This window comes from Nicotiana tomentosiformis, chromosome 1 (assembly GCF_000390325.3).
Source record: "Nicotiana tomentosiformis chromosome 1, ASM39032v3, whole genome shotgun sequence".
In the NCBI taxonomy this organism is placed as follows: domain Eukaryota; kingdom Viridiplantae; phylum Streptophyta; class Magnoliopsida; order Solanales; family Solanaceae; genus Nicotiana; species Nicotiana tomentosiformis.
Window position 1 is genome coordinate 89889403 of NC_090812.1, and position 22975 is coordinate 89912377.

Genomic DNA, 22975 nt, shown 5'->3' on the forward strand with positions numbered 1-22975 from the left:
TTATACATTTTGAGATAAGTAATAGTTCTAAATTTGATCATGAGGGTATGAAACCCCGAATTATGTGTTATTGATTTATTTTGAGATGACGCACGTGCTAGGTGACGAGCGTGTGGGAGTGCACCATCGGAATTGTGACTTGGTCAAATTCCATAGAACTGTGTAGTTGAATTATTTGTTGATATCCGTACATTCTCTACGTATTAGAGAAAATTGAGCTGAGACTCGTATTAAAAAACATGCTTAGACATATGCTGTTATTATTGGTACCCACTGGTAGGGCTGCTTAACAGGCGGATCAGGTGATTATTTACTCTTAATGGTTTGGATTTTCCGTTATCGGTTATTAAATGTATTAATCTGCTAGCCACCCGATAAGATATCAGTGCGGATTGGTATTGGTCTAGCTATTATCGGACGATTATCGATTTAGTTTCAGTTGATTGAAACTTAACATACTTCGATATATTGTTTGGGAGTACATATTGCTGGAAATTAAATGAGCCATTTCAAGCCAATTGTACTGTCTTCACATTTTTGTGCATTGATCTAATTACATTTGTAACTTGTTCAATCTGATCTTCACTCGAACAAGACGAAAGGAACACTTTTACTGTTCCACCATCTGGATAGCAACCTTCATCGATCATTTCCTCGAATATTTCTAAGCATTTTTGGTATTGTTTCTTTTTAGAGTATGCTCCAAGTCTGGAAGTCCAAGTAACCACATCTGGCTTCAAGTTCTTTGTAGGAAGATATTGGAAAATCTCTTCCATTTTTTCGATAAATCCTAATCGTCCATATGCATTGATCAAGATATTGTAGGTGCTGATATCAGCTACATTAGGTCCAACTTCGATGACAATTAAGAGTTCTTCCATTGTTAAAAACTGACCAAGATCATACATGTTGAGCATGTTGTTAAGGAGAAAAGTATCTAGTTTCACCCCTTCTTTCTGCATCTGCTAAATTACACCATGAGGCCATATTATTAGAATCAAATACTGGATATCAAAAGAGAAGTAATCTATAGAGATCCATCATTGTACCCATGATGAAAGATTAATTTGGGCAAAATACCTTATAGGAAATAAATAAACGATACTTCTTTTAACTTCTCATGCAACATTCAAGTGGATGGTAAGGGATTGAGAAGTGCACAAAAGAATACATCACCAGTATAATTTGAACATATTTATTACTGTTTAAGAAGATGACAAACTGTTAAAAACCAAAAATACAATGGTGAGAGGGAGAGGGAGGGGGTTGGCGAGTCGGTGAGAGTCGATAGGGAGAGGCGAGAGGGTTGACTGCTGGGTTTAGATGCTAGGGTTTCTAAAGTGTAAATGTTAATAGTTTAATACTGATTATGGGTCTCCACTCTCTGGTGGGGAAGAGACTCAATGGCCAATTAGATACTTCCAAGCAATTAGTACAATTCACTTTGTACTTCGTACAATTATCCAGAGCAGTATATATATATATATATATATATATATATATATATATATATATATATATATATATATATATATATATATATATATATATATATATTCCTAACGGGTTAACGGATTATCCGTTAAGAAAATTGAGTAATCCACCCCCAAACCGATAAGCCATTAATAAAAAAAATTCAATCCGTTCACCGTTCGTTAAACCGTTAACCCGATACCAATAAGTCATTAAGCGTCGATTTCAGTTCGGTTTTTGATTTCGGTTCGATTTTAAATACCCCTACCCACTGGGGTCATTTCTATGGTTGAATTATATGTTCAAATTGTAATTTCACACTCAGTCATGTTCATTCATTTCATATCATATATCAGTCTCTGTTGCTATTTTTTGATACATCATATTATCATTTTTGGGTTGATTTTCATGACATCTTGATCCTGAGAAACTGGAGAGGTTGATGACTGAGTGAGGCTGAGGGCTTAATTGTGAGGATATATATGGATCGGGTTGCACGCCGCAATATGTTTCATTGATTTATGCCATGATTGGCTTGATATAGCGCTTGGGCTGAAGGAACCCCTCCGGAGTCTGTACACACCCCCAGTGAGAGCAAGTACTTACTGAGCGCGAGTGCCGAGTGACTGTGAGGAATGAGTGACTGTGAGGTTGGAGTGAATGGGAGGACTGGGTGACTGTTACTCTTAGAGGATGCATTGATTTCATTATTTTCTGCATTTCAACTGTCATATATAACTATTTTTTGAAATTTCGGAAAAACATTATTTTCTGTTTCAGTCAAATTTGATATGAAATTACTATGAATTTCTAAATGTTGAACTTGAGAGCATGCCTACCCTTTCATGTGAAAAAGTACTGTATTTGGACTTAGCTATGAATCTCGTCACTACCTTCAGTTCTTATTTATTATTGTTACTCACTGAGTTGGTTGTACTCATACTACACCCTGCACTTCGTATGCAGATCCAGGTAATTCCGGATTCGGTGGGTGTTGATTCTTACGCACAATTGATTTTCCGTAGAGTCAGAGGTAGCTGCCGTATTTCGCAGACCTTGTCTCTGCTTCCCTATCTCCTTGTTTACTGTATTTTGGTCTTAGACTATTATAGATTGTGTTTTTCAGACTTATAATGTATAGATGCTCATGTACTCAGTGACACCGGGTTTTAGGAGTAAATTATATTCAATATTGGTGGGATTTCCCCCTTTAATTAATTATTATGTTTCCAATATTTAAAATAAATTATGGGTTTATGATGTTGTCGGCTTGCCTAGTATTGGGATAGGCGCCATAACGACAGGTGTGATTTTTTGGTCGTGACACCCCGAGGCTTTTAGCCAATTCTAGACCTGCAATCATGGACTCATTCTCAGCCTCGTTGTTAGTCAATTTCACAGTTCTAATTGATTGCCTAATTACATATCCCGTAAGCGGTTTTAATACGATACCAAGCCCAAACCACTTCGTGTTCGTGGCACTGTCCGTGAAAAAGGTCCATATTCCTGAAGTTGTCCCCGAGATCAACAGTAATTCCCTTTCGGCTTTGGGTATTAAGGCCGACTTAAAGTCGGCCACAAAGTCTGCTAAAATCTGAGATTTTATGGCGGTTCGGGGTGATACTCGATATCGTACCCGCTAGTTTTCACGTCCCATTTGGCCAACCAACCTGAGAGCTCGAGATTGTGCATGATGTTCCTTAGCGGGTAAGAGGCCACGACACATATGGGGTGGCATTGAAAGTACGACTTTAGCTTCATGGAGGCGCTTAGCTAAGCGAGCGCCAATATTTGCAGGTGAGGATACCTTGATTCGGCCTCGCCTAGAGTTCTACTGACATAGTAAATAGGAAATTGCGTAGCTTCTTTTTCCCGGACTAAGACTCCACTTACCGCTACCTCGAAAACCGCCAAGTAGAGGTACATATGTTCATGTGTCTTCGGAGTGTGCGACATGGGTGGACTCGATAGGTACCGTTTGAGTTCATCCAAAGCTAGTTGGCATTATGAGGTCCAGGAAAAGTTATTCTTCTTCTTTAACAGTGAGAGGAATCGATGGCTTTTGTCTGATGACCTCGAGATAAACCGGCCCAGCGCGACTATACACCCGGTCAGTCTTTGGACGGCCTTGACGTTGTCCACCACGGTGATGTACTCTATGGCCCTAATCTTTTCTGGTTGATCACGATCCCTCGATCAGATACCATGAGCCCGAGGAATGTTCCCGATCCGACCCCGAATGCGCACTTCTCTGGGTTCAACTTCATTTAGTATTTATTTAGTATGTCGAAGGTCTCCTGTAAATGTTTCAAATGGTCCTCTGCTCGCAATGACTTGACCGACATATCGTTAATATAAACTTCCATTGATTTTCCTATATGTTCTTTGAACATCCGGTTTACTAGGCGTTGATAGATGGCACCAATATTTTTTTAATCCAAACGACATTACATTATAACAGTATGTGGCAAATTTAGTAATGAAAGAAGTCTTTTCCTGATCGTCCGGGTCCATCCGAATTTGTTTGTACTCGGAATAGACATAATGAAAACTTAGTATCTCATGCCCGGTCATCGCATCGATCATCTAATCGATGTTAGGCAAGGGGAAAGAATCCTTAGGGCATAATTTATTTAGGTCTTTGTAATATATACACATTCTTAGATTATTTCCTTTCTTGGGCACTACCACTACGTTAGCTAACCAGTACGGTTTTTAACTTCCCATATGGACCCAATTTTAAGGAGTTTGTATACCTCCTCCTTGATGAATGCATGCTTGATCTCGGATTACGGCCTCTTCTTTTGCTTAATCAGATTGAACTTCGGGTCGAAACTCAACTTATGAGTGGTTACTTCCGGTGGGATCCATGTATGTCAAGATGAGACCAGGCGAAACAATCTATGTTAGCTTTAATAAAGTCAATGAGTTTTTTTCCTGAGCTCAGGGGTTAACCCCGTGATTAGGTATACCTTTCGATCCTGTTAGTGATCTATTAATATTACTTGATCCAACTCTTCAACTATCGATTTAGTGTTGTCGGTGTCTTCAAGAGCTATGAACGATCTCGGGACTCCATAATCATCCTTATCGTCTATTCCTCATTCCTCCAATTCGGTCAAGATCGACATCAGTGATTGCTATTTAATTTCTTCTTTTCTGGTCGGCCCGCATTCCTTGATGTCGAAACTGCAGGCATGAGGATTACCTCGTTGACTGCAAAAAACTCCTTCGTGGCCGGCTGCTCTATGTAGACCGTCTTGACTCCTCTTGGTGTAAGGAATTTTAATGTCTGGTGCAAGGTCGAGGGTACCTCCCCTATGTTGTGAACCCACGGCCTTTCGAATAGAGCATTATACCAAATGTCCCCTTTGATCACGTAAAACTTTGTCTCTTAGATTGTCTCGGCGGTGTTCATCGATATGGTAATCTCCCCTTTAGTGGTTTCGCATGCCATGTTAAATCTGTTCAACACCCAGACTGCTAGAACTATTTGGTCCAATAACCCCAATTTCTCTACGGCCCTTGATCTGATGATGTTGGCTGAGCTACCTGGATCAATCAACACATATTTAACTCGAGATTTATTGATAAGTACGCATATTACCAACGCATCATTGTGAGGTTGCATGATGCCCTCGACGTCCTTGTTGCTGAACGAAATGGTTCCTTCTGGGAGATAATCTCGGGTGCATTTTTCCCTTGTGATAGGCACTTTATCATTGATCCTTGGGGGACATCGAATCATCTAATGATCATTTTGATGACGTGTTGAGGCTCATCTTGTTCGATTTATTTATTGGCCTCCCTGTTCCTGAAGTGGTTTATGGCCCGATCACTTAGAAACTCTCGAAGGTGCCCGTTGTTGAATAATCGGGTAACTTCTTCTCTTAGCTATCGGCAATCCTCAGTCCTGTGACCATAAGTGCCATGATACTTACATATTAAGTTAGTATCTCTTTGGGTAGGGTCAGACTGCAATGGTCGGGGCCACATGGTCTCTTTGATGTGCACGATGGGTGACACGATTATGGCAACATCAACGTTGAAGTTATACTATGATTATCTCGGTGCTTCCTTACTCCCGAACACCCTAGTGAAACCATTTTTTCTTATCAGATCTCGGCTACTGCGCCCTCAATCGCCTATCGTTTCGTTCCTTATGGGGTGACGCCCGGACCCATTTACCCTTTGGTCCACGCCGTATGGTTTGTACCAATCCTGGACCGGCCTTGGCTTATGATCAACGACTCTCTTAGATCTATCGTCGGCCCTGATGGGATAAACAGACCAAGAAGGGGCTCCGAGTTGGTTGTCCTCAACCCCGATCTTGATTGGTACCTGTTGTGGATGTCAACGCAAGTTACTATTGGGTACTCTACCAAATTTTGTTTTAACTGTTGTGAAGCCAAGGAGCTTCGGGGGTTAAGCCCCTGAGTGAATTCTTGAACGGCCCAATCATCTTCAACCAAAGGCATGTCCATATGTTCCATCTGGAACCTTGACATGAACTCCTTAAGCATCTCGTTGTCTCTTTGTTTAACCTTGAAAAGGTTCGACTTTCTGGTATCGGGCTTGATGGCCTTGCAATGGGCCTTTATGAAAGCATCTGCAAGCATAGCAAATGAGTCAATAGAATTTGGGGGTAAGTTGTGATACCATAGCATCGCCCTTTTGGACAAAGTCTCCCCAAACTTCTTCAGTAACACCGACTCAATTTCATTATCTTCCAAGTCGTTCCCTTTGACTGCGCATGTATATTAGGTCACATGCTTATTCGGATCCGTAGTTTCGTTATATTTGGGGATATCGGTCATACGAAACTTCTTTGGGATCGGCTTCGGCCTTCGGTGCCACGCTCGGAGGAAAAGGTTTTTGAATAAACTTCTTAGAATCCGACCCTTTCAATATCGGGTCGGGGGTGCTCCCTGAATTTGATCGACCCTGGAATTGTATGTTTCCACCTTGTTGTAACTAGCCTCAATTTTCTTCTTACCTAACTCTACCCGCTTTGTTAATACTTCAAGCAGTTTTATTATCTCGAGATTGACCCCAACTCAGCTTTACCCGATCTCTCGGTGATCTGCTTGTTTCTTCAGATGTTTTTCCGGGATTGATCGGGCTCAACCTTGCTGAGGGCGTGGATTTGATTCTGTAGCTACCATATCGCCACTTGTTGAGCCTGAAACATTTTGAAGATTAACCTTAGGATTACCCCATCACCTTCGCCTTTAGGCGCTTCTCGAGCTATTGGTCGGGGTTCCCCGCGAACGCTATTATCGGGATCAGTTGGCAGATTGACGTCGATAGCCACATGTGAGTTAGCATCGACTGGATCTACAACTAGGACACCATTGGGATCAGTAGGAGGCACCTCGTTGCTAGGCACCAAATTATTATTTTCGCTATGATGGCCAGACTCAGCGTCAACGTTCAAGTGGGCAGACTGCGAATTCGACATTTTTAAGTTGACCTTAAAATAAGACTTTAAAGAGCAAGCGTAAAATATAGTGTGTTATGGAGATTTGTATCAAATCATCACTATTATCCTTAGCCCCACGGTGGGCGCCAAACTGTTTACTCTTAAATCGGATAGCAATTATATGTACGCTATTTTAAGGATACGTGGATTGATTCAACATAAATAATCAAGAATATTAGATAAATGAGTTAAAGACAAAATAAACGATCAAACAACTTGTAATATTATGGTCTAGCCCAAACCTAGGTTGAACAGTAATTTTGGTCTCGATCGGACCCTTGGTTCGAGCCCAATTGTGAATGAAACAAAACAGTTAAATAAGAACTTTTGCAGTAGCTAGAAAGGAGGAAATAAATTTGTATTGCCTTGATTCGCATGTTAGAATGTGTGTTACAAAAGAAAAACTTCTCTTTTATATAGTAGGAGAGTTTCATCCCTAGTACAAGTCTAAAAAGGGTAAAAATCTTTCTTTTTCGTTAATTACTAATCTGTAACCGGCATCCGTCATGTGTAATCGTTTATCGTGTTTCCCAAGGTTTAGAACTCGTTCTGGGTCCGGGGAGAGTCGCTTTATTTTGCCCGATGCTGAACACATCGTTCATTTTTTATGGGTCTCGATACGAAGGGCTCCCAATCTCGATTTTGATCTCGTGCCTCCATGCCCTTATTCCATTTTTTTTACCGGAAAATCGAGGTATATAGTATTTATCTATAATAGATTTTAAGTCAGTTTATACAAAACGGTCTGGATGTATTTTGTTGCATTCCTTTTATGTAAAGTGACACAATGTAAATTGCTTGTGGTCATGTCTTTTTAGGATAAATTTAAAAAATGTTTCGTAATTTATTGCATATTTTAAATCAGTCCATAAAAAAATGTTCTGAATATGATTATGTTGTATGTGGTTTACGCTAAAACACTTGCATAAGTTATTATTAGTGTCTAGACCCCAAACCTAAAGCCGCCAAAACCCCTAAATGCACATATCTCTTATTAGAAATTATATTTTTTGACTAATAAATGAGGCTTAATAATATGTTAGCGAGATGCGAATTCAATGTTATAATTATTGAGATATTACGAGTCATTCGATATTATTCTCAACATTACATGTGCGTACAATATAATCATTGTATAATTAAGAACATTTCATGTTGTTCACATATAGTTATGTTACCAATTTCATTTTGTTAACATATAGTTATAACCAATAAATAAGTGATCACAACCTTTTCATTAACATATTGTTAACATTAGTCATTGATTATCTTTATTTTTTATCATCATATAATGTTAACAAGGGGTCTCAATTTTGAACCATTAAAACTTGGGTTCAAATCGTAATAAAGACTTGAAAGGAGTGCCAAAACATTAGTTGGTTTACACGTTGATTGGATCAAAATCGCACACTTATCTATTTGAAAGTCAAATCGAAAATCAGAACAGTTCAATAATTCAAGGATCAATTTTATTAGAAAAAAGAAACAAGGAAAATAACTAGGCTTCCAACCAATACTCGTGAGTTCGAGTCAGGTGCGGAGCCGGGAATTAAAAAAAACAAGGAAAACTAACAACGGAATCTCTCAAGGTTGTACATTTGAAATCTCATTCACTACTGTACTTATGCTCTTGCGTTGAACCAAGCATAGGAGGTATACTCTGTTCATGTCGAAAAACATTAAGTGGATCAATTTGTGTCTTAGCTTTAACCAACCTATCATAGTTATGCAAGAAATACATTTCACCCCACGCTCTAGCTCTCTCCACAGCATCAACAGAGGAAGAAGAATTACGACTACTAGCATTTCGCAGTAAGTAGTCGTCGTCCATATTCACTCCAAGATCCATATCCAAGTAGTTGATATAAGCTCCCCTTGGCGAGCTTGAAACAAAGGGCGTCATTGTATTGTAAAATCCTCTTATCCACTCCATGTAAACATCGCTCTTGTAATCGTCCTCTTCATTCCACTGTGCTAGATATTGAATCGCGAAAAGATTACCCTTTCTATGAGGGAACGCAATAGCTTGATCATCGATCTTGTCCATGGCTCCGCCATATGGATCAAAGACAAGATATCCCTTCGGGTTTTTCTCGAGTTCAACAAGAAATGTTAGCATCCCATCCATTGAAACTGGCTTCTTCACATAGTCCGTTTTGCCTTTGAAGAAACCTTTTCCGTCCATGTAACGTTCTTTCAGACGGGAGATATCATTAGAGGAATTCCCGTTAATGTCAGCTAATTCGGAGAAGAAAAGTGCTGACTCTATCCAAGTCATTTCCTTGCACTCATCATTCTTAACGCCCAGCTCCGGAAATTCCTCATTCGATATAGAAAGGACTTCAGTTTTTGGACCCAAATAAAGTGCATTGAATTGGGGAAATATTTCAATAGGAGTACTGTTGCCATATTTCATATCCGCCGGTAGATCTGCAGGTCTCAGGAGTACTCCTAGAGTAAAATCATCGACCAAATTTGGAGTAACTATTTGCCATTTCTGAAGTAGTTGAGCCACGTATTGTTTGGATCCAGGCCTATAGATCATACAAGTTGTTACGATTTTAGGCACTTTGAGTAATCGAATTTTCCAGGCATAAATAATTCCCCAATTTCCTCCTCCGCCACCTCTGATTGCCCAAAACACGTCTTCTCCCATGGCTTTTCGGTCTAATAACCGCCCATCAGCATCGATAAGAAGAGCATCAACGACATTATCAGCAGCGAGTCCGAATTTTCTAGATAAAAGTCCAAAGCCGCCACCTGAAATATGACCTCCAGATCCTACTGTTGGTCCCGAACCTGCTGAAAATGCATGAACGTCACTTACCTTGGCAATGGCGTAATAAATTTGGCCAATTGTTGCGCCGCCCTGAGCCCAAGCAGTTTCAGAATCCAAATCTACTGAAACTTCGTCTAATTTCATCAAGTCAACGATCACGAACGGGGAACCGTCAAAGGAAACGTAAGAAGTTCCCTCGTAACTATGTCCTCCGCACCTTACTCTGATTTCATAAGAAGCTTGTCTGCAACAAAGAATGGTGCTCACGAGCTCCTCTTTGCTGTTTGGTAGAATAATGACCGTTGGTTTCGGCATGTAAGATGCAGCAAATCGAAGATTCTGAAGGGAAAAATCGAGCAAGTTAAAGTAATTACTACTACTTTGATCATTCTTTGTGGGGTAAATAGAGAAGTTATGGACATTGTGGTCGATTAAACAGGTGTAAAGATTTGCAACTCCACCTCCTGCTCCACTAGTTGCAGTAGCAGAGAGGGAAGTAAGTGAAAAGCTGATCAGAATTATGAGTGGAAACATGTTTTATGTATTTCTTCCAACTATTTGCTTGATCTCTCCGGAATAGTGTATATATTAGACAGTATGAGCAGTTTGAAGACAAAAAGATAATAGTACTATTGAAAAGTACCGGGGGGCTAAGCGGCTTCACGTGCTTTAGGGGGTGCATGAAATTTATTCCCATCCAATATTTATTGTTTATTTTGATTGTTGTTATGTATTGTATTTTATTTTAAATATACTAGTAATATTTATTCTAATGGTTATTTTAATTTTATTGCACCTTATGTTAAATTCATTGTTTATGTAAAATTAGAAGATCCTTTATATGTAGTGAGGTGTGATCGCATGTTACCTTTGTTTTTTCTTCATATTACCCTTGCTATAAAATCTATTTGGGAAAAGTTCAAAAAATGACCATTGTGGTATTCGAAATTGATCAATTATAACCTCCGTTTAAACTTGAGTCCAAAAATGACCCTGCCGTAATAGAATGAGTCTAATAATGCCCTTGTGTTATTCGAAATGAATAAATTATAACCCTCGTTTAAATTTGAGTCCACCAATGACCCTACTATTAAAGAATGAATCTAATACTGCTATTTCTCTCTATTAGTGATGATTAGGGATGTAAAATGAATATTTAAAAATCGGCAGAACCATGTCGAACCAATTTTTAGGTTTCTTTTAATAAAACCGTAGGTTTTTATATAAATCTATAACCGTACCGATAATTAGGGTAGGTTTTTTATTTTATAAAAATAAACCGAAAAAATATCGAACCGTACCGTACCGAATAAATTTACATGTGAAACATATATTTATATATTAAGTTTAAAAATAATAATGCATTAAAATTTGTACATTATTTATATTAATACATTATTATTTATAAATATTAGACTCATTCTTTAACGGCATGATCATTAGTGGGCTCAAATTTTAAACTTATTCGACCCATTCTTTATAAATATTAGACCCATTATCATTTTTAAACTTAATATATAAATATCGAACCGTACCGAATAAATTTATATGCGAAACATATATTTATACTGGGTCTAATAATAGGTCCGATATATTTACATGTAAAACATATATTCACATGTAAATTTATTCGGTACGGTTCGAATATATTTACATGTGAAACATATATTCACATGTAAATTTATTCGACTATCTTCAAATTTTTTATGTATGACATTATAAAACGATAAAATCTATCTAAATATTTATAAATTAAAATAATATAATATAATAATATATTAAGAAATGATATGTAACAACCGTCCAAATAAATATCGAATCACTGAATACTTGGCATATGTATTCACATATACTCCGATTGTTAAACCATAGTTAATTAATAAATATTCTAACCTTAATTTAAGAGTTTACGGTAATAAATTAGTATGATTTGATATAAATATAATATGTGTAGTTAAATTATTACCACGTGATGCATAGATGTCCCTGTCCTGCCTTGATTAAAGATTCCCCTTAGTCACCCTTTTTTGACTATTTAATTTGTCACTTTCTTTGCCTGATTGCTCTGCAAAGATTGATTTTTTTATTTTCTTACCTACTTCCCTATTATTTATATTATTCTTCATCCTTTTTTATTTATATAATATACTTTTATTTAATATAGAGATTAAAACTAAAATAATTTTTTGAGTCTTGAAAATAGCATCTTGTATAACTGTAGAGTAAAATTACGTACAATATATATTTATGATCCGATCCTTTTCTGAACCCATGCTAACGAGAGCGTAATGTGCATGACTAACTTATTATTATTATTATTATTATTATTATTATTATTATTATTATTATTATCATCTTAAGCTTGCGGTAATATTTATGTGCATATAATGTTGTAAATAAAGTGACCAAGTACTTTCATTTAAAAACAATATTATTTTTCTCGACCCACCTAACTTACATTGGAGGTCTCGAGGCCAATTAAAATATTGTAGCCAGTGAATATCAACAAAGAAACATCTCGAAAAGGAGGAGAATAATTAGCGCATAAGCTAATTAGCGCATAAGCTAAAAAACAAATTATTGAGACAAATATTGCTGCTAAATTTAAGATAATAAAAAACTTTTGGATGTGTATGTATGATGACAGTATATATGAATTTGAATAAACTTTTCCTATACTTTGAGCCCGTTTGGACATAAAATTTGATGGAAGATTTTTCCAAATTTTTTTTATATTTTTTTAAAATCAGCGTTTATTCATAAAATTTTCAATTTTCACTTGAAGATACATTTTGGAAATTTTCGAAAATTTGAAAAACTGCAAAAAACTGTTTTTCAAAATTTTCACTCAAATTACTCACAAAACTTCAAAAATAACCCAAAATAAAATTTATATCCAAACACAACTCTAAATTTCAAATATCATTTTCACTTAAATTTTTTTTCACCATTTTCCCAAATTTTACCATTCTTTATGTCCAAACGCCTACTTTGTATAACATAGTTTTACTCCACTAGCTAGTGCATGTATCGTTTCTCTTCCCTTTTCTTGTTTGTTCAGCTTCTGGTTATTTGAGAACTGTCTTCCAACTTTCTAGTATTTTCATTTACATACTGCAAAATGGAAAAGAGAAATTTAGAAAATTCTAAGACGTGTGCATGTGTGTGTAACAAAAAATGTACAAGTCCATGTTTGTAACACTTCAATTCTCAATGCTTGGGTTGTTGCATGAACTCGCACGTATCAAAATTCGGCTATTCCTACTCAACTCCACTTATCAGCTTGTGTATACGGTAAAAGTTCAATTACTTTAGTGTGACAATTTTGTGACTTTAGTGTTTTACGTAAATAAAATTCTATTATTTTGCGCAAGACTAGGCTTACATCAGTAGGAACTGGTCCAAGCTAAAGTCAGCCATTCCAATAACTGCATGAACCGGTGCACTATAATTGGTATTATCATAAGTGTCAATTCCACTTGTGTAATGACCCGATCGATCGTTTTGCTTTCTAGATTCATATTCCTCTAATTAAGACTCTCCGTATGTGCTTTTACTATTTTATGACCTACGGGGATGGTTGGTTGAGGTTTGGAAGAGTTAGGGTTGAAATCGGAACACTTAGTTCCTTAATAGTGGCTTATAATGGTTAAGTTTGACTTGAGTCAATGTTTTGGGTAAATGACCTCGGAACCGAGATTTGACGGTCCCAATAGGTTCGTATGATCATTTTGGACTTGGGCGTGTGTTCGGATCAGGTTTCGGAAAGTTGGCGCTTTGAAGGTTTTCAAATTCTTTAAGTTTGGTTTGGAGTAGACTTTGGTGTTATCGAGGCCCGTTTAGGATTTCGAGCCTGAGAATATTTCTGTATGGTAATTTATGACTTGCACGCACAATTTGGCATCATTCCGAGTGATTTGATAGGAATCGGATGCGCAGAAGTGTTTTAAGAAGTTTTTGAGTTTCATGTTGAATTCATACGTTTTGGGCGTCATATCCATGGATTTTGATGTTATTTTAGTGTTTGACTTGCGCGAGCAAGTCCGTATTATGTTATGGGATGTGTTAGTGTAATTGGATGAGGTCCCAGGGTGCGAATCAGATTGGAACCGTGCTTGGTTTTGGGCATGGGGGACTGCTGATGGATTCAGATCTAGTGTAATCGTACCTGTGTGAAAGGGCCGCAGGTGCGAGCTCGCAGAAGCGGCCTAGTGGTCGCAAAAGCGGACTTGAGGCTGGAGCTGGGTGGTCACAAGTGCGAGGCTTTTCCGTACGCGCCCGCAGAAGTGATTGAGGCTGCGCAGATGCGGACTTGGGCTGGCAAGCTGTGGATCGCAGAAGCAGAAGAAGTTTGCAGAAGCGGACCTGCAGAAGCGGCTCCCCATCCGCAGAAGTGAGGAAGCTGGAGGCAGTGGTGAATCGCAAGTGCGATCTTTTGACTGCACCTGCGGTTCCGTAGATGCGATCAAGTGGCCGTAGGTGCAGAAGTCGCTGGCCAGTGATGGTTTTTAATCCAAGACTTAGGCAATATTTTCACACATTTTCATTTGGTCTTGGGAGATTTTGAGAGCACTTTAGAGGGGGATTCTCATCTACAATACAAGGTAAGTAAACTCCACCCATTTTCAAGTTAAATATACGGATTATAAGTAGATTGAACATGGAAAATTTATGAAACATGGAGGATTTGTGAAGAACCTAGGGTTTTGGTAAATTGGGATTTGATCACGAATTTGGTGGTGGAATGGGAGAAAATTATATAATTGAGTTTGGGAGTTCATGGGTAACAATTATATTCGAAAATTTCTGCAATTCAGGCGTGTGAGCCCGGGGTAAACTTTATTAATCTTTCAAATTGATTTGGGTAACTACTATAAGAGCTAAAATATGAACTTTTGAGCATATATTTACTAGTTTATATGAATTTTGTTTAGTTTCGGAGTCCTCGGCGTCGTTTGAAGGGTCATAGTGAGGTTGGAAAGCCGGATTGAAGACCTTGGACCGAGGTAAGTCTCTTGCCTAACCTTGTACGAGGGAACTTATCCCCTTAGGCGTATTATTCTTGTGTTCTACTTGTGTGGGGAGATATGTACTCACGAGGTGACGAGAGTCCATACGTAGCTATATATCATGATATGTCCGGGTAGACTTAGGTTCACATCATGCTTTTAATTGTATTATTTATGGCTATCATATGTATTAATTGTCTTGATTAGAGCTAAGACTGGGGATTTAAATTGGAACTATCGACTTAGCTTCTTATTTTAGAAAGCTGGGGAATACTAAAAATCTATGTCTTCTCGTTTTGCAAGTACTTCCGCGAGCGAGGTAAATTTCTCTACTCTAATAGGATCGGGTCGTTCGCCTCGGCAGAATGCTAACACCACTCTTATGGGATCGGGCTGTTCGCCCCGACAGTATGATGGTGACACTATTCTTATGGGATCGGGTCATTTTCCTCGGCAGTACTGAGTACCACAATTATTATGGGATCGGGCCGTTCGCCTCAACAGTACTAACTAGCACTATTCTTATGAGATCAGGCTTAATAATCGAAACGAGTTCCGGTTTGCGTATAATTGAGTTAGCCTTCACGGTCAGTTATAATATGTTGGTAACGTGATACAGACTCCTGATTTTATTTATTGTAGTTGCTTTTATTTGCTTCACTGATACTTGTTGTATACTCACCATGTCTATTTTATGCACTTATATTATTATTATTTGACCTCCAGCCCTCGTAACTACTTTTTCGAGGTTACACTAGATACTTACTAGGTACACATTATTTTCCGTACTCACGCTACACTTCTGCACTGATGTGCAGGTACTGAGACAGATACTACCAGTGGTCACGCGGGCGCGTAGACGATCATTCCGGAGACTTAGTGGTGATCTTCTTGCCTTGCTACGATCTGCAGCACTAGAGTCTCCATTTGCTTTATTTACTTTTCTATCTATTACTTTCAGACTGTAATTATAGTAGTTTTGTGTATTCCCTAGATTGCTCATACACTTGTGATACCAGATTTTGGGGGATCTTTAGCATTTATGTACCTCTGTATTTATCATTTCTTTCACCACTTCGGATGTTCTTATTATGATGGTACTTTGTTTCAAATAGATGTTATGGTTGCATGAAATCTAGTTTAAATTGTTCTTTAAAAATGAGGACTTTTGTTTTAAAATGTTAAAGAGGGGTTAGTAAATAGTAGTCTAACTTGTGGGCTTACCTAACTGCGGCATTAGGTGCAGTCGTGACCTATTACAGAATTGAGTCGTGACAACTTGGTATTAGAGTCAGGTTCACATAGGTCTCACGAGTCATGAGCAGGCCTAGTAGAGTCTTGCGGATCGGTGATGAGACATTCGTACTTATCTTCGAGAGGCTATATGATGTTAGGAAACTTCTCTTTCTTCATCTCCTATCGTGCAATTGATATTGTGCTAAGTATCTTTCTATTAATCTCTCACAGGTGGTGAGAACGCGTACGATGGATGTACCAGGTGGTCGAGGGGCTGCCCCCCTCCCCGTTGCTAAAGGCCAAGGCAGGGCCCGGGGGAGGGCTCCAACTACAGTCAGAGGACGAGGGCACCCTAGGGTTTTTCCCGTTGTACCACTAGTGAAGGATATTATTGTTGTGGAGCAGGATAAGGCACCTGCAGATGTGCCAGCCCCAACAGATTTCTTGACTGCGCTGGGATTCCAGGAGGTCATAGGCCGTATGCTGTGCTATGACACATGCTGTTTTATTTCCAGTGGACCCTACCATATCTCAGGCGGGAGGGGGAGCATAGACCCCTACTGCTCAGGCTACAGGGAATGTTGTTGTCGTTTATCAGACCCCAGGTGCCCTACCTGCGGGCGGAGCCCAGCCTGTTACAGCGGTTATGCTTGAGGTTATACCAGTCGCGACCGTTGATCAGCAGAAATGGCTGGACAAATGGACTAGAATTTGCCCTCCTACCTTTTGGGGTGAGCCTTCAGAGGACCCTCAGGATTTCATTGGCCGGTGCAAGGATAGGCTCTACAACATAGGGATATTGGAGTCCAACGTGGTAGACTTCACCACCTTTCAGCTTGAGGGCAAGGCCCGCAGATGGTGGCAAGCATACCTACTTAGCAGGTGAGCAGGTTCACCTCCTTTGACTTGGGATCAGTTTACACATCTGTTCTTGGAGAAGTACATACCACCTTCTGAGATAGGGAAGCTTCAGGGCCAGTTTGAGCGACTCTGTCAGGGTCACATGTGTGTTACCGACTATGAGGCGATGTTCATCGACTTATCTCTCCATATAACTATTATACTCCCCATAGACGCAAAGAGGGTGTTGAGGTTCATTGTAGGTCTGCACCCTGAGATTCAGGTGCTTATGGCCCGTAAGGCAGAGATAAAGACTTCTTTTATTTAGGTTGTGGATATAGCTCGATGGATCATGCGTATTCACAACCGCAGTGGAGAGTTTGCGCTGAGAGATAAGTGAACTAGATAATTTGGGGGATTCAGTGGCGCCTCACCTTGGGGCAGAGGTCAGTTCATAAGGGGTCAGCCTAGTAGGCCCATGCAGTCAGCACCATCGCTTGCTCGGAGTTCTCTAACACGACCCCATTTCAGTGCCATTCCAGAGAGTAATTACCACCCACCAGCTATTCAAGGTTCCTCCAGTGTGTAGTCAGACAATCAGGGTGAGACTTCAGGTCAGCAGTCCATCGTTCTGAGGGATTGTTTCGCGTGCGGGGATCTTGGCCATACGAAGAGGTTTTATCCCAGACTTCGGGGCAAGGTCGAGCAGAAGGACTATCATCCCATGCTTACCACACCACTCGCCCGACCGGCCAGAGGTAGAGGGCAGGCAGCCAGGGGTCGTCTTAGAGGTAGAGGCGAGTCAGGTGGCACTCCGGCTAGATTCTACGCTATCCCCGCTAGGCCAGAGGCAATCGCCTCTGATGCAGTGATCACATGTATTGTTTCTGTTTGCCGGAGGGATGCCTTGGTATTATTTGATCCGGGGTCTACTTACTCCTATGTTTCTTCTTTATTTGCTCCTTATTTAGATGTGTACCCGAGTCCTTGGGCATTCCTGTATATGTGTCCATACTAGTGGGTGATTTTGTTTTTGAGGATTAGGTGTACCGGTTCTGTGTGGTGACTTTCTGTAGATATGAGACCTGAACGGATCTTCTATTGCTCGATATGGTTAATTTTGAGGTTATCTTCGGCATGGATTGATTGTTCCTGTACCATGCCATTCTTGATTGTTATGCCAAGACTGTTACCTTGGCGATGCCTGAGTTGCCCAGATTAGAGTGGAGGGGTTCTTCTGTCGGTACTTCCAGTCAGGTTATTTCTTGTTTGAAGGCTCGACATATGGTCGAGAATGGTTGTTTTGCCTACTTAGCCTTTCTTCGGGATACTACTGCAGAAACTCCCATGTTGGATTCGGTGCCGGTGGTGCGTGAGTTTTACCTGGTATGCCGCCAGATCGGGACATCGATTTCGACATTGATTTGGTGATGGACACCCAACCTATTTCTACCCCGCCTTATCATATGGATCCCAAGGAGCTTAGAAAGTTAAAGGAGAAGTTTCAGGAGTTGCTTGAGAAGATTTGTGTTTCATATATTCCGAAGACGGCTTTCCGGACTAGATATAGCCACTATGAGTTTTTGGTGATTTCCTTCGGCAAACGCTCCAACGACATTCATGGATTTGATGAACCGAGTGTTCAGGCCGTATATTGATTCATTTTTCATTGACTTCATTGGTGACATATTGATATACTCGAGTAGTATGAAGGAGCACAAGCAATATTTGAGAGTAGTACTTCAGACCTTGCAGGAACAGAAGCTTTATGTTATGTTCTCCAAGTGTGAGTTCTGGTTGGATTCCGTGGCTTTCTTAAGGCATGTTGTATCAGGTGAGGGTATAAAGGTGGATCCAGGAAGATTGAGGCAGTCCAGGATTGCCTCGTCCTACCATATCGACCGATATCAGGAATTTCTTGGGGTTAGCAGGGTAATATCGACGGTTCGCGGAAGGTTTCTCGTCTATTGCATCGTCCTTGACTAGATTGACCCAGAAGGGTGCTCCATTCAGATGATCCGGCGATTGCGAAGCGAGCTTTCAGAAGCTCAAGTCGGTTTTGACAACAACATTGGTTTTAAAATTGTCTTTCGGTTCAGGGATGTATACCGTATTTTGCGACACTTAATGCGTTGGCCTGGATTGTGTATTGATGCAGGATGGGCGAGTTATTGCATATGCTTCACGTCAGGTGAAGCCCCATGAGAAGAATTACCCCGTGAATGATTTGGAGTTGGCTGCGATAGTTCATGCTCTCAATATCTGGAGGCATTTTCTTTATGGGGTGTCTTGTGAGGTTTACACCGATCATCGTAACTTGCAGCATTTGTTCCAACAGAGGGATCTCAATTTTAGGCAGCGCAGGTGGCTCGAGTTACTAAAGGACTATGATATTACCATCCTCTATTATCTAGGCAAGGAAAATATAGTTGCAAATGCCTTGAGCAAAAAGGTTGAGAGTAGGGGTAGTTTGGCATTTATTTCAGCATAGGAGAGACCATTGGCTTTGGAAATTTAGTCCTTAGTTAATGGAATTGTGAGGTTGTATATGTTAGAGCCCAATCGAGTTCTTGCATGTGTTGTGGCTTAGTCTTTATTAATTGAGCGGATCAGGGCTCGTCAGTATGATGATCCGCACTTGTTGGTTCTCAGAGAGACGGTAGGACGTTGCATTCATGCCTGGAGGTATAGATAATAAATTTGACAATCCCTCATAGTAGACGAGATTGGCATCCAGCAAAGAATCGGTAAGACTCCACCTCATTCAGAGTGCAGCCGAGTCTATGAATCATCGTGTCAGGATTTTGCTACAGACTTATGGGTAGGCCGGTACCTTGTCCCATTTGATGTCAAATAATCTTAGAGGCTTTGTAGACAGAGGTTCATTTTGTACAATGTCAAAGGCCTTGACGGCCCATATGTATTCATGTTTTAAGAAAAATGGTTCAGTGATACAGTGTTGCCCACTTATAGTTATACATTACGAGTTGTGGCCATAGTTGCCCATGATAGTTACAAAAAATAATATAGTTGTAGAGTGGTTCGCTCAGGCCAGTGCAGCACCGGGCGAGGTGCCCGTAGCAAAGCCAGCTCCGGTGGATTTCACGTCTGCACCGGGATTTCAGGAGGTCATGGGCCATATGCTGCGGTTCATGGATACTATGACTCAGGTCGGTTTATTTCCGGCAGACCCAGCCATATCTCAGGCGGGCGGGGGAGCACTGACCCCTACCGCACATGCTCATGGCTAGGGAGCTTTTGTATATCAGACCCAGGGTGCACTACCCGTGGGTGGAGTCCGACAGTGGTAGCAGCTACACCTGAGCCTAGACCAGCTGTGGTGTAACGACCTGGCAGGTCGTTTTGAGTATTACAACCCCACTTCCCCCTTTACTGCTCAAATTGTACTATACAGTTGTTGTGTGAATTGCTGGGGTAATTGGTTCGGGTCCGGTGAGGTTTTGGAATAAATTGAAATACTTAGTTCCAAGGTTTAAAGCTTAAGTTAAAATAGTGGTCGGATGTCGACTTATGTATAAACGACCTCGGAATTTAATTATGATGATTCCAATAGCTCCGTATGGTGATTTTGGACTTAGCAGCGTGTCCAGAAAATTGTTTGGAGGTCCGTAGTGGAATTAGGTTTGAAATGCCGAAAGTTGAATTTTTGGGAAGTTTGACCAGGGTGTTGACTTTTTGATATCGGGGTTGGAATCCTATTCTGGAAATTGGAATAGGTCCGTAATGTGAAATGTTACTGTTGCGCAAAATTTGAGGTCAATCAGACGTGAAATGATAGGTTCCGGAGTCGTTTGTAGAAACTAGAAATTTCAAAGTTCATTAGGCTTGAATTGGGGTGTAATTCATGATTTAACATTGTTTGAGGTGATTTGAGTTTTCGACTAAGTCTGTATGATGATTTAGGACTTGTTGGTATATTTGGTTGAGGTCCCGAGGGGCTCGGGTGAGTTTTGGATGGATAACGGATCATTTTTGGCCTTGGTGAGATTGCTGATATCTGTTGCTGCATTTTTCGAATTTTCTCTTTCGCGTTCGCGAGTGGGCCCTCGCGTTCGCGAAGAGGAATTTGTGGCAGGTGGGATTTACTCTCCGCGTTCGCGAAGAGAAGCTGGGTTGTGCATCGCATTCACGTATGGGGTATCGCGTTCGCAAAGGGAAACATAGTGGGCATGGACTTTTGCCTTCGCGTTCGCGAAGGGGGAGCTCGCGTTCGCGAAGAAGGGCTCCGTAAAGCATCGTGTTCGCGAACAGTGTCTCGCGTTCATGAAGAGCAAATGTTGGGAAGCACATTTTGTGCTCCGCGAACGCGAGGGACCTGTCGCGTTCGCGAAGAAGAGAGGTCTGGACAGAAAGTTTAAGTTCAGAAATTGGGACTTCGTCCCATTTTTAATTTTTAACGATTTGGAGCTCGGATTGAGGCGATGTTTGGGAGATTTTCAAAGAAAATAACGGGGTAAGTATTCTTAACTCAATATTGATTAAATTACCCGAATCCATGGTTGTTTTTAGCATTTAATTGGTGAATTAAGTTGGAAATATTTGTGAAAACCCTCTTGGTTTAATTTGGAGATTTGAGGGTCGAGTTGATGTCGGATTTGAGTAAAATTTATATGGTTGGACTCGTGGTTGAATGGGCGTTAATATTTTGTAACTTTCGTCGGATTCCGAGACGTGGGCCCCACGGGTATTTTGGGGCGTAATTTCGGATTTTGTGGAAATATTAGTATTTTGATATAAAATTAATTCCTATAAAATTTATGGGCTGAATCAAATTAATTGTGACTAGATTCGAGCCATTTGGAAGTTGATACACACAGAGTGGAATTGCTGGAGCATTGCTTAACTTGCTCAACATTGGATTTGGCTTGTTCGAGGTAAGTAACTCTTCTAATCTTGGAGTTAAGGGTATGAACCCTGAATATATGTATTTTGTGAATTGTTGGTAGGTGACGCACATGCTAGGTAACGGGCGTGTGGGCATGCACTATAGAAATTGCGACGTAATTGTTTATGTGGAATTTTATAGTTAAATATTCTTGACATTTTCCATGCGATTTTATGGGTTAAAGAAATTGAGCTAAATAATCAAGCACTATAGAAATAATCTTGACATTTTCCATGCGCCAGTATTATTGGGACCCTCAGAGGTCATATTGCTGTGAATTATTGTGTTAAATTAAAAATTCATACTCAGTCATATTCATTTCATTGCATATCATAACTCAGTTTTATGACTCTATTTTGATGCATATAAATGTTTTGGGCCGAATGCCCTGTTTTACTGAGATGCCCGAGTGGCTTAAGAGGTTTATGACTGAGTGAGGCCGAGGGCCTGATTTATGTTACATATTCATGGGATCGGGCTGCACGCCGCAGCATGTTTGATATTGGTTGAGGGCCTGATTTGTGAGGATGAGTGTGGATCGGGGCTGCCCGCCTGCAGCATATTTATGACTGTGTGAGGCCGAGGGCCTGATTTGTGAGGATGAGTGTGGATCGGGGTTGCCCGCCTGCAGCATACTTTATTATTATAGCACGTGAGTTGTCCATGCAGATTATAGCGCTTGGGCTGTAGGAACCCCTCCGGAGTCTGTACACACACCCAGTTAGCGTAGGTACCTACTGAGTGCGAGTGCCAAGTGTTGAGTAACTGGGAGGCATGAGTGATTGTGAGGTATGCCCGAGTGGCAAGAGTGATTGGGAGGTATGCCCGAGTGGCACGAGTGATTGTGAGGTATGCCCGAGTGGCACGAGTGACTGTGAGGTTTTGCCCGAGGGGCTGTATATGAGTGATGTTCTGCCCGAGGGGCTGTATATGAGTGATGTTCTGCCCGAGGGGCTGTTTATGATCTTATCATTGAGTTGCATTGCATTGGCATGCACACATGACATACATGAATAGAGATGTATTTCCTCGTGCTGTACTGCATCACATCATTCATGATTTTTCACACATTATTGACAGATGGGCATAGTGATGCATTTGTTTTTATACGGGTTATCCGGAAGGAAAATGAAACATCTTATTTATTATTGACAAGATTTTGGGAGAAATTTATTGTTTTCAAACTATTCATATTTTTGGCAACTCCAGCAAACGATTTGGTTTTTTTTTTGTACTGATGTATTTGAAAG

At 40.3% G+C, this 22975-nt stretch overlaps 1 protein-coding gene and 1 long non-coding RNA gene across 2 annotated transcripts; both read right to left on the bottom strand.

Moving 5' to 3' along the window:
- Positions 1 to 8402: 8402 nt before the first annotated feature.
- Positions 8403 to 10317, bottom strand: LOC104087288 (berberine bridge enzyme-like B). The gene has a single exon (XM_009591702.4). The coding sequence runs from the start codon at positions 10266 to 10268 to the stop codon at positions 8562 to 8564; it is 1707 nt and encodes a 568-aa protein (XP_009589997.1). The 5' UTR covers positions 10269 to 10317; the 3' UTR covers positions 8403 to 8561.
- A 2467-nt stretch (positions 10318 to 12784) lies between these two features.
- LOC117274411 (uncharacterized) lies at positions 12785 to 13011 on the bottom strand. The gene is made up of 2 exons (XR_004504516.2): positions 12937 to 13011; positions 12785 to 12848 (listed from the first exon to the last, which is right to left on the bottom strand). It is a non-coding gene; the product is annotated as an uncharacterized lncRNA (long non-coding RNA).
- Between the last annotated feature and the right edge of the window lie 9964 nt (positions 13012 to 22975).

Coding starts and splice junctions, on each gene's coding strand:
- LOC104087288 (XM_009591702.4), bottom strand. CDS start 10,268: ATGTTTCCACTCATAATTCTGATCAGCTTTTCACTTACTTCCCTCTCT.